General features: G+C 38.1%; 1 protein-coding gene across 2 annotated transcripts in view; it reads right to left on the bottom strand.

The window, feature by feature from the left end:
• Positions 1-12,060, bottom strand: part of LOC126190746 (pleckstrin homology domain-containing family F member 2) — a 144,659-nt gene that overhangs the window by 74,070 nt on the left and 58,529 nt on the right. For both annotated transcript variants that reach the window (XM_049931245.1, XM_049931244.1), the window contains exon 6: positions 4,473-4,579. In XM_049931245.1, coding sequence (XP_049787202.1) covers positions 4,473-4,579 — 107 coding nt within the window. The remainder of the gene's footprint in view (positions 1-4,472; positions 4,580-12,060) is intronic.

Here is a 12,060-nt window from a genome sequence, read left to right as displayed (position 1 = left end):
CTCCACCTGTGATAATTAAATGAAACATATCGTAGGTAATACAGGGTGTTTACGTGGGCAAGGAAAAATAATTCCCGGATTTCCCAGTTAAAAATACACTTTCTCCCAGATGAAAAAACACTTTTTCCATGTTAAGTGACATATTTTCCCTGTGAAACTTATCAATCCTTTGAATGGTTATGATTTTATACACGGGCATTGAATTTCCCGGCACTTTAGAAAACGAAATTCAGGGAATAAGACACATTTTGGAAATATCTTTGCTGTGCAACAACATGTACGCTGCGTATTTTCGTATTACGAAAGTATACAATGGAATTCCACCAAACACCGCATGTTACTTTCCGAATCATTGAAATTGAGATTGAGATGCGCTTCTGTAAGCCAGTTATAGCTCATGTCATGTGATATCGCCAGCTGAAGCCAGCAGATATTCAGAGCATGGGACACATAATGTAGTCAACCAACAGCAACGAACACACAAACAGGGAAAGTTAATAGTTTAAATTAGTATACACAGCGTTGCTCCAAGAAAAACAAAGCGTTCACATATAATATTGGTCTCTAAGGTTAATAAGCTGCAAGAGAAGCTAAGCTTCTGCATATAACATTGATCTTTTTTGCGTGTTTTACACTTTAAGATGTTGTTGTTGTGGTCTTCAGTCCTGAGACTGGTCTGATGCAGCTCTCCTTGCTACCCTATCCTGTGCAAGCCTCTTCATCTCCTAGTACTTACTGCAACCTACATCCTTCTGAATCTGCTTAGTGTATTCATCTCTTGGTCTCCCTCTATGATTTTTACCCTCCACGCTGCCCTCCAATGCTAAATTTGTGATCCCTTGATGCCTCAGAACATGTCCTACTAACCGGTCCCTCCTTTTTGTCAAGTTGTGCCACAAACTCCTCTTCTCCCCAATTCTATTCAATACTTCATCATTAGTTATGTGATCTACCCATCTAATCTTATATCACACAAATGTGCCAGTAAAATTTTTAATAGTGACATAAATGTCTGATCTTCAGGGTTCGAAATTCTTCTAAATGGCTCGTCAAATGTGAGTCAAATGCTCTCTGATTTAAGAAATTCATGGTACATTCTCGCACATAGTTCAACTTATGTGAAAGGATATTTACTTTGAAAGTAACGCCTTTCAAGACACCATTCACAATATTTTCCCGCGACTCGTTAGAAATGGGTTCGTTTCAGCAGTTGCCTGAGAGTGCAGATAACAGGCGACACAGCGCTTGCACAGCTACCTGGACGTAGGAAGCCCGTATGTACGTACGTACAAAACATTGAAAGATAATACATTATGTCATAAAAGAAACAAGACATCAGAGGATACTCCAAGAGCATTGGAATTTCGTGAACCATACTTAAACGTGCACATTTAAAGTGCATACTTAAAGTGCAATTTCATATGTCCAGATTCCCAATGAAGTAGACCTCAATCTGATATTAAGTTTTTCAGGGTGGTTTTCGGGATTTAAATTTTATTGGAGCACCAGTACTGTATTACATCATGTTTGGTTCTTTATTATGGCATAATGCCATACGTGCTAGAAGATGAAAACGTGCACTTGAAATCCAGTGAACAGTTGAAACTAGCCAGTACTGTGGAATTAAATATTTCGTTTCAAATACATTGACTGCCTCTGCGGAAAAGGTTAATAAAAGTCAAATTTCTTTAGCAAACAGACAAAAATAATTTCACTGTCAGGAAAGGTGGAAATGAAATAAAATAAAATCTAAAACCAATAACATATTTTAGCCTTCTGTCATTATGTGAATGTATTTTCATTCACTTGATAGCTCCCGGCCACAGATATCCGTTTTGTTTTCATTTGACATGAGAGTAAATGTAGGAGAAACAGCAAAATCACTAAATGTAAACACCGGTCATGTGGAGACTACCCACTATAACTCGGACTGCTCTGCGCATCAGCCCTGGATCTACGATATTTGCTAACCGGGTCAATACTAAAAAAAACGAATTTTCAAAAATATGTTCATCTTGTAGTGCACATCTTTCAGAAAAGTCTGAAACATAACACAGATGTGTTCGGAAATGTAAGACACATTGTTTAGTCGTAAGTGTGCCAAAGTGCAGTGCCAAGTCTCTTCAGACAGCATTCTTCTATCGCACGTCACTGTATTTCGCTGTGTGGAATTGAAATGTGTATATTTTGTAATGGATGCTATCAAACTATATTCAGGACAGTGGAAATTGAAATGTTCTGTGGTGCCTCTCCTGCTCCTGCTCCCAGTCGGCCGATTTGACAGTCTGTCCCTCTTTAAAAAAAAATCTCGCAATTAACAGCGGGTGGGATTATTTGTAATCGGGAGAACAAGAACTCTTCAGAAAATTAGCTCTCTTTATTGCCTATTAGCTAACAACTTGCTGTTTTGTGTGACATAAAATTAAATATAGGATACATAAAACCAATAAAGACAAGAGCCAAGCAATAAAGTACACATTTCTTCAAGTAGCTCCTAGCATTTTCTTCTTTCTATCTAATCTTGCTACAGCTTTATATGGCGTGCTTTCCTTTCTGCGAAAGAATCTATTACCTCATCAAAGTTCATCAAACGTTTTGCTACACGAAAAATCGAATGTTGTTATCTAATACTGAAAAAACTGTTAATACATATAATACACAAGACTGGTGTGGTTTCTCAATCTGATTATGCATATTTTTTCAGTGGGCTATAAGACTATATTGGCCTTTCTAATACTGCAGCAATTGTAAAGCACACCAAAGAAACGAGACTGTTTTGGCACAAAGCCTATTAGGAACACTACAAGCAAAAAGCTTTACATTAGGAAATAGTTTCACACTTCACTCATACGCTCCAGTATCTTAAGCATGAGATCGAAAAGTTGTACTACAAATTTCTTATAAAAATTTGGAATTGTCATGTTCTTCCATAATTTGTGTCATGTCCCTGTTTTTTCTCCTTCCTCGTTCTAACAAACAGTCTTGTCATCACTAATTCTGTAACTATTCCTGCCAATGTCAAAGCTTATTCGCCGGTTAACTTCACTAACTCTGCCAGGATCACCGGTTTATTTATCCCAGGATTATTCTCTGGCTAGACGTTGTTACATGTTCGTACAACGCGTTTTATGTGCTACTTCCAGAACAGAATTTAAAGCGGCTGCTAGCTGGGGACTGTATAACTGGCCCTTACTAGTAGAGCAATCTGGCCCAAAATTTTCTGTCAAAATTTCATTTTCTTCGATACACCGAGAAGATCATATGTAATCGTTCTTACCTGTTATTCCTGTTAGTCGTTCATTTCCACTCTGGTAGTCTGAATCTATGGATTTCGCTAGTAATAATAACAACGCTCATCATTCGCAAACCCAATCAACCACATAATGAGACAGCGGTTGGCATTTATCCATTCAGCTTTACTCTGCTCAGCTCGTATAGCCCCTTCTGTCTCCAGGGAAGTTTGTTTTCTGTCAGCAGGGAAGTTTGTTTCTAGATGCAACAAGGATTCCCTTGACAGAGACATCACGTACACTATGCACACATTCACAAATCAACTTATGATTCATTCAGAAATCAACTTAGAATGTGTTCAAAAATCGATAGGGATGCTTTTCAAAATCATATGAATAGTCAATAGACCAACGAGCGCTGGATGCTAGGCGCTTTGCAAAACAAGGTTTTTCCTCATGCGCATGCATGAATCTGGGAGCTTGGGCGTGCCGGCAAATTTTTCTCCGGTAGCATCTAGCTGCTTGCTGCGACTGCTTACACAGTCAACAGCCACATTTGTGTAGGCAGAAGCAGGAGAAGGTACTACTCAACCGCACATGCACATGATCCCGCTCGTAACTGCTAAAACAAATCTAATGCAAACAGTTGTGACGTCACGCTGATCAGAGGCAATTTGTTGTTACAAAGCATTGCATAGTTTTCCTAAAGCCTATGGCACATTTCGCTGTTGGCAGACACTTGTATGCACACTGTGTTTTGTTGTTGCATATGGCACATTTCCTTTGCAATTTAAGTTATATTTTCGTTTTTTCTCTCGTTCATGTTTTATTGCTGCAGTATTATTCTGCAGTAGTGGGATACAGTAGTATCCTTTATTAAAATATCGGTTCTTACAAGTCAAAATTACAAAAATTTAACTGAAAACAAAAGCAATGAAAAATTCCCAGAATTCTAACAAATTCCCGGGTTTTTCCCAGTTTTCTCCCGGATGGAAAAAAACCTGGGTTTTTCTCAGATCTCCCGGTGTGCCGGGTCATATGCACCCTGTGATAGGATTTATGAAATATAATGAGTGAATGAATAAACTGATGAATCCATGAAGTTTTATGCAAACAATTATTAGAGAGTGGTATTGACATTATTGGAGTTTGATTTCTTACTACTGTGATTCTTGCTACACTAACTTAATCCTCACTTCTACTAAACATGCAACAAATGACATTTAAACAAAACTGACTTACCCGTCGATTCAGCACAGTAAACTGAGTTTTTTTACAGTGCATGCAGACAGCAGCCTCAGAATCAGGTACCCAGACAGCAGCATGAACTTCTACCGCCTTTTTACCACCTGTAAATAATTTGGGTACTATTGAATACAGCAAAAATTGCAATGATACATGTATTACAATCAATAAAAATTCGTCAGAATCAATTTTTGTTTTATGCATTGGCAACGCATGTCTGTAGCACAGACAATCCGGCATAATACAGGCTACCAACAGTGTGTAAGCCAGCTCCATCTAGTGGTAGTAGCACAAATTAACAAAGAGCTGCATGACACACGTACAGCACCGCAACATGCTGCTACCTACCGATAAAGATTAGAATGAATCAACTTCATTCTTTATTGTGTTTTAGATAATATCTGTTAATATTAAGATCTTTACTACTTCAATTATGTCATACATAAAACAAAATATTAAATAGTACTGTCAAAAAGTTTACGTAGTACATGAGAGAGTAATGGCTGTAAAGAAATAGCTATTACATCAGTTAGGAGATTTACTGCTGGACAAAGAAAGCAATCCTATCCCGCCTTTTCACTGGACGGTCTTTGGAAGTGTTGATGAAAAGTTGCTTATGAGCACACGGATTCAACCTTGGTAAACTGTTTGTAAATGCTACTTCTAAAATCAACTGTTATACAGGGTGGAGCAGAGGAAACAGATGTTTTTTTTTTTTTTTTTTTTTTTTTTTTTTTTTTTTTTTTTTTTTTTTTTTTTTTTTTTAACTGCTAGTACTCATCAACGAGTGGGTTACTGATCTCGAGCAACTGTTGGCAAGCAGTTCAGACACAGCAATTTCAGTCGCTGTGGAATATTGCGAGTATAGAGTGTCGTGTGTTCACAGTGAAGCAGTTCTTTAGAAACAAAGATTCTGTGGTTATGGTTCAACATCTTTTTCATCAAAAGTTTAATGTTAGGCATCGAGATGTTGACCCAGACTGAAACACTATACTTCAAGAGGTTGCAGCGCTTAGGAATACTGGATCTGTGCTGAAAAAGAAATCACCTGGTCTTTCCTATTCAGTTCGAATCTGGAAAATGTATATAGTGTAAGAATGGCAGTTCTAGTTGGTCCGAAATGATCAGCTAAGTGACATGCTGTATCACTGGGTATGCCTTTCACATCATACACACTGAGCTCAATTTTCACCTGTACAAAATGATTGTCCAGCAGCTAAATGAAACAGATTTTGTGCAGTGCAGAGAATTTTGTGACATAGTGGACACTATTCTTACGGAAGATGCAGATGTCCCAATATTCATTGGTGATAAAACAAATTTTCATCTAAATGTTTATGAGAATGTAGAGAATGGTTGTGTTAATGTACAGACAACCCACGTGAGTTACACCAAAAACCTCTCTACAGCTCAAAAGTCAAAAGTGTGGTGCATTATCTCTAAGACAGGGATTGTTGGACACTAATTTTTTTGAAGAGGTAGAAACTGCAGTTACTGTGACATCAGTGCACTAGATACAAATGTTAAACAACTTTGTTTGTCCAGAACTTAAAATGCGTTGATTTAGCATGAGAGAAATGTGGTTCCAATAACATGGTGCCAGCTCACACGGCGAGAGCATCCATGGAAGTGGTTCAACAAATGTTCCCCAAGACATGTCATTTCATGATATGGTGATGTTCCTTGGCCCCCATGCTCACTCAATCTATCGATCTGTGACTTCTTTTTGTGGGGTTGCTCGATGTCAGGAGTGTACATGAACAAATCCAGTGCAATTGATGACCTCAAGACTTCGCTTCGATTTGTCAGGAAATTGAAGCTGTCCCGAATTAGATGTTGGAATGAGCAATGAATAACTTTCATATGAGGATCCAAATTTGTGTCCAGCAAGAAGGACATTGTTTCAGCAATGTTATTTTCTGAACCTAATTAAGGTATGCAGATTTCAAAAACAAGATTTATTAAAATAAAACCATGTTTCAATTATTCTACAGTGAAAACTGTGTCTTCCTTGCTCCACCATGTATAACAGCTGTATACCATTGCGATGTTGGTTCTATATCTGCAAGTATTTAAAAGCCAGTTTTGTTTTGGTGGAATTGTTATCCTAATGAATGTTGCAGACAGTGGCTAGCTATTTGCACAAAGATTCAGCAGCTTATATGGAGCCAAATCTTTAACAGACACAACTGTTTGAAATTATGGAGCATTCCTAAGACAGGCAAATTAACTGTTCATTGAAGCAACTATGAACTAACATATTTTGTATTACGTGTGTTGTGTAATCAGCTAATATGTGTGTAATCAGTGAATATGTCTCAGGAGGCCATTAGGGAAAGTCATGTTTTTGAACTGTGAAGCCAACCTCTCTCAATCGTGGTGCTTTATTTTGAATAATCTCTAGTCTGTTCATTGCAAATGGTCTTACACATTTTATTAGTTAATCAGTGAGTGCAACCCAATACTACATTCCATGTGCCTAAAACATTTGTTTTGTAGTTAACAATCACAAAAGAAATCTCATACAAGCTAAAGTTAATATATTCTAAAATCAACTAATGCAACAGGATCATCTGAATAATAAATCAGCTTCCTGTAGCAAATATATCAAATAACTATGGCATATTCAACAAAGCTGACTTTACAAGAAATAGTTCCAAATTCATTACTAAGCAGTAGAGGTATTACGGTGAATAAAGTTCAGTGAAAACATTAATTTCATTATATGTGAGAAAATTAAAGTGCTAACCAGTGCAGTTCAAGTTTTTGCATAATGTTAGTTAAATGTTGTCTTTCCATAAAGATGACATGTTGAGTTCCTGACAAGCACAATGAAAAGACTGTTACACATTGAGTTTTCAACCAAAGCCAAAGCTTCTGGTTAGAGCTACACCAGAGAGCGGTCATGTGTACGTGCAGTGTGCTGGCTTGTGTGTTTTTAAGAAGGCTTGGGTCGAAAGCTAAATGTGTAAGTCTTTTCATTGTGCCTGGCTGCAATTCGACATGTCATGTTTATGGTGAATAGCAACCTATCGTTTTCCTAATATTGTCGATATTCCAATCTGGAGTTTCCACTATTTGAATGCAGTCTTTTACATATTTACTAGACAGTGAACTTACGCACACTTACATTTATAAGAATTATATGATTTTCACAGTTGTAATTAAAAGATCGTCCACCACAGAGTGCATTGTGCCATCAATTCAATGCAGCTATAGCTGTACATTTAATTACTGATTATTAGTTAATTACATGCTGTTCAGTCTGAGGTGTTTTACATGTTAACATTTTCTGCGAGTAGAAATGCAGATACGCTCAATTGTTCCTGCTAATGTGTTCCATTTGTGATGTTAGTGTCCCACCCTCAAACATCTAAAAGTTTGGAAACAAATAACAGTACAGTTAGCATCTCCCCACCTATTTGCATAAGAATTATTTCATGTGTGGTAGCTTGCTCAGATGGGTAGTTCACATAACTAATGAGGAGGTATTGAATAGAATTGGGGAGAAGAGGAGTTTGTGGCACAACTCGACTAGAAGAAGGGATTGGTTGGTAGGACATGTTCTGAGGCATCAAGGGATCACCAATTTAGTGCTGGAGGGCAGCGTGGAGGGTAAAAATCGTAGAGCAGATTCAGAAGGATGTAGGCTGCAGTAGGTACTGGGAGATGAAGAGGCTTGCACAGGATAGAGTAGCATGGAGAGCTGCAACAAACCAGTCTCAGGACTGAAGACCACAACAACAACAACAACAACAATAACAACAGCTTGCTTGCATCATTTTGTAGTTAGGTGTATAGTAAAATCATAATTACTGATCAACTACTGTAAAGAGGAGTTACCATTTCACAGTATGATGCCTCACAGTCAAATAAAGGATATTCCTAATTAGGAAGGAACTAATTAACAGAAACAACATGGTAGCATAGCAAAATGAATACTAGTATCAGTTATAAAACTGTTACTACATCATTTCTCCCACAACTTATAGCTTCTAACACAGTTTGGATAATTAAATTATATACTTTTTGCATAGTTATAGCTAAATGGCTCCCCTAGCCACAGAAGAAACGCCCACTTTTAAAGGAACAATTTCATTAAACCATGTAATTTGCTTGTACCAAATTTTCATCATGCAATGGAACAATGTACTGGCCAGTTACCAATTTGAAGATTTATTCTGAGGAACTGACTGACATGAGGAATATGACAATTTGAATGGTTGAAGTCTTCCATTTTGCAGATGGCACATTTCTCTTTCAGTAGTGTCACTCAAAACTTCAGTCACAGGTGAATGGCGCTTTCAATAGGATTAACATAAGATAAATTTAATTAATAAAAATGCCTTACGCAAAATCCCCAAGATTGGCAATCCTTCACAGAAGCTTGAAACTTAGCACTGAGTTCAATGCGAGATGCCTATAACAGTTTCCACAATGAAACTTAGTCTCGAAACCTGGCAGGAAATCCAAAGAAATTCTGGTTGTATGTTAGAGGCAAGAAACAATCAATGCCTTCTCTGCGCAATAACAATGGAGATATTATCCAAGACAGTGCTTCAAAACAGTATTGCTAAACACAGCCTTCCGAAATGCTTTTACAAAAGAAGATGAAGTAAATATTCCAGAATTCGAATCGAGAACAGCTGCCAACATGAGTAACGTAGAAGTAGATATCCTCTGAGTAGTGAAGCAACTCAAATCACATAATAAAAGCAAATCTTCTGGTCCAGACTGTTTAATAATTAGGTTCCTTTCGTAGTATGCTGATGCATTAGGTCCATGCTTAACAATCATATACAACCGTTCGCTCGACGAAAGATCCGTACCCAAAGACTGGAAAGTTGCACAGGTCACACCAATATTCAAGAAAGGTAGTACGAGTAATCCACTAAATTACAGGCTCATATCATTAACGTCGATATGCAGCAGGATTTTAGAACATATATTGTGTTCGAACATTATGAATTACCTCGAAGGAAACGGTCTATTGACACACAGTCAACATGGGTTTAGAAAACATGGTTCCTGTGAAACACAACTAGCTCTTTATTCACATGAAGTGCTGAGTGCTATTGACAAGGGATTTCAGATCGATTCCGTATTCCTGGTTTTCTGGAAGGTTTTTGACACTGTACCACACAAGCGGCTCTTAGTAAAATTGCATGCTTATGGAATATCATCTCAGTTATGTGACTGGATTTGTGATTTCCTGTCAGAGAGGTCACAGTTCATAGAAACTGACGGAAAGTCATTAAGTAAAACAGAAGTGATTTCAGGCATTCCCCAAGGTAGTGTTATAGGCCCTTTGCTGTTCCTTATCTACATAAACGATCTGGGAGACAATCTGAGCAGCTGTCTTTGGTTGTTTCCAGATGACGCTGTCGTTTATCGACTAATAAAGTCATCAGAAGATCAAAACAAACTGCAAAACGATTTAGAAAAAAATATCTGAATGGTGCGAAAAGTGGCAGTTGACCCTAAATAACGAACAGTGTGAGGTCATCCACTTAAGTACTAAAAGGAATTCGTTAAACTTCGGTTACACAATAAATCAGACTAATCTAAAAGCTGTAAATTCTACTAAATACCTAGGTATTACAATTACAAACGACTTAAATTGGAACGAACACATAGAAAATGTTGTGGGGAAGGCTAACCAAAGGCTGTGTTTTATTGGCAAGAAACCTAGAAAATGTAACAGACCTACTAAGGAGGCTGCCTACACTACACTTGCCCGTCCTCTTTTAGAATACTGCTGCGCGGTGTGGGATCCTCACCAGGGAGTACTGACGTAGTACATCGAAAAAGTTCAAAGAAAGTCAGCACATTTTGTATTATCGCGAAATATGGGAGAGAGTGTCACAGAAATGATATGGGATTTGGGCTGGAAATAACTAAATGAAAGGCGTTTTTCGTTGTGACGGAATCTTCTGACGAAATTCCAATCACCAACTCTCTCCTCCGAATGCGAAAATATTTTGTTGACACCGACCTACATAGGGCAGAACGATCAACACAATAAAATAAGGGAAATCAGAGCTCATACGGAAAGATATAGACATTCATTCTTTCCACACGCTATACGAGACTGGAATAATAGAGAATTGTGAAGGTGGTTCGATGAACCCTCTGCCAGGCACTTAAATGTGATTTGCAGAGTATCCATGTAGATGTAGATAGAAGACAAGAATACACATATGGCGTATATCAAAAAAGATATTAGCTGACAATAGTTCTCACAATTTTCAAAAATTAATTACTAACCAAGGCTATAAATAGACAAGATCTGCTATCTCAAAAAAAGAATCAACTGGCATCACGAGGCTGCTATCTCAAAGAAGGGTAGTTAATAATTTACCTATACAACTTGCAGGTGCACATTAGCAGTGACTAAGAGCCAAAAATTTACCTATAAAATGGAAAACAAATAAAAGGTTGTCCATTTACACCGCTGGCCATTAAAATTGCTACACCAAGAAGAAATGTAGATGATAAACAGGTATTCATTCGACTAATATATTATACTAGAACTGACATGTGATTACATATTCATGCACTTTGGGTGCATAGATCCTGAGAAATAAGTACCCAGAACAACCACCTCTGGCCGTAGTAACGGCCTTGATACGCCTGGGCATTGAGTCAAACAGAGCTTGGATGGCGTGTACAGCTACAGCTGCCCATGCACCTTCAACACGATAGCACAGTTCATCAAGAGTAGTGACTGGTGTATTGTGACGAGCCAGTTGCTCGGTCACCATTGACCAGAAGTTTTCAATTGGTGAGAGATCTGGAGAATGTGCTGGCCAGGGAAGCAGTAGAACATTTTCTGTATCCAGAAAGGCCCATACAGGACCTGACACAGGCGGTCGTGCATTGTTGTTGTTATGGTCTTCAGTCCAGAGACTGGTTTGATGCAGCTCTCCATGCTACTCTATCCTGTGCAAGCTTCTTCATCTCCCAGTACCTACTGCAACCTACATCCTTCTGAATCTGCTTAGTGTATTCATCTCTTGGTCTCCCCCTACGATTTTTATCCTCCACGCTGCCCTCCAATACTAAATTGGTGATCCCTTGATGCCTCAGAACATGTCCTACCAACCGATCCCTTCTTCTGGTCAAGTTGTGCCACAAACTTCTCTTCTCCCCAATCCTATTCAATACTTCCTCATTAGTTATGTGATCTACCCATCTAATCTTCAGCATTCTTCTGTAGCACCACATTTCGAAAGCTTCTATTCTCTTCTTGTCCAAACTATTTACCGTCCATGTTTCACTTCCATACATGGCTACACTCCATACAAATACTTTCAGAAATGACTTCCTGACACTTAAATCTATACTCGATGTTAACAAATTTCTCTTCTTCAGAAACGCTTTCCTTGCCATTGCCAGTCTACATTTTATATCCTCTCTACTTCGACCATCATCAGTTATTTTGCTCCCCAAATAGCAAAACTCCTTTACTACTTTAAGTGTCTCATTTCCTAATCTAATACCCTCAACATCACCCGACTTAATTCGACTACATTACATTATCCTCGTTTTGCTTTTGTTGATGTTCATCTTATATCCTCCCTTC

This window comes from Schistocerca cancellata, chromosome 6 (genome assembly GCF_023864275.1).
Source record: "Schistocerca cancellata isolate TAMUIC-IGC-003103 chromosome 6, iqSchCanc2.1, whole genome shotgun sequence".
In the NCBI taxonomy this organism is placed as follows: Eukaryota; Metazoa; Arthropoda; class Insecta; order Orthoptera; family Acrididae; genus Schistocerca; species Schistocerca cancellata.
This window is presented reverse-complemented; position numbering and strand designations above follow the sequence as displayed.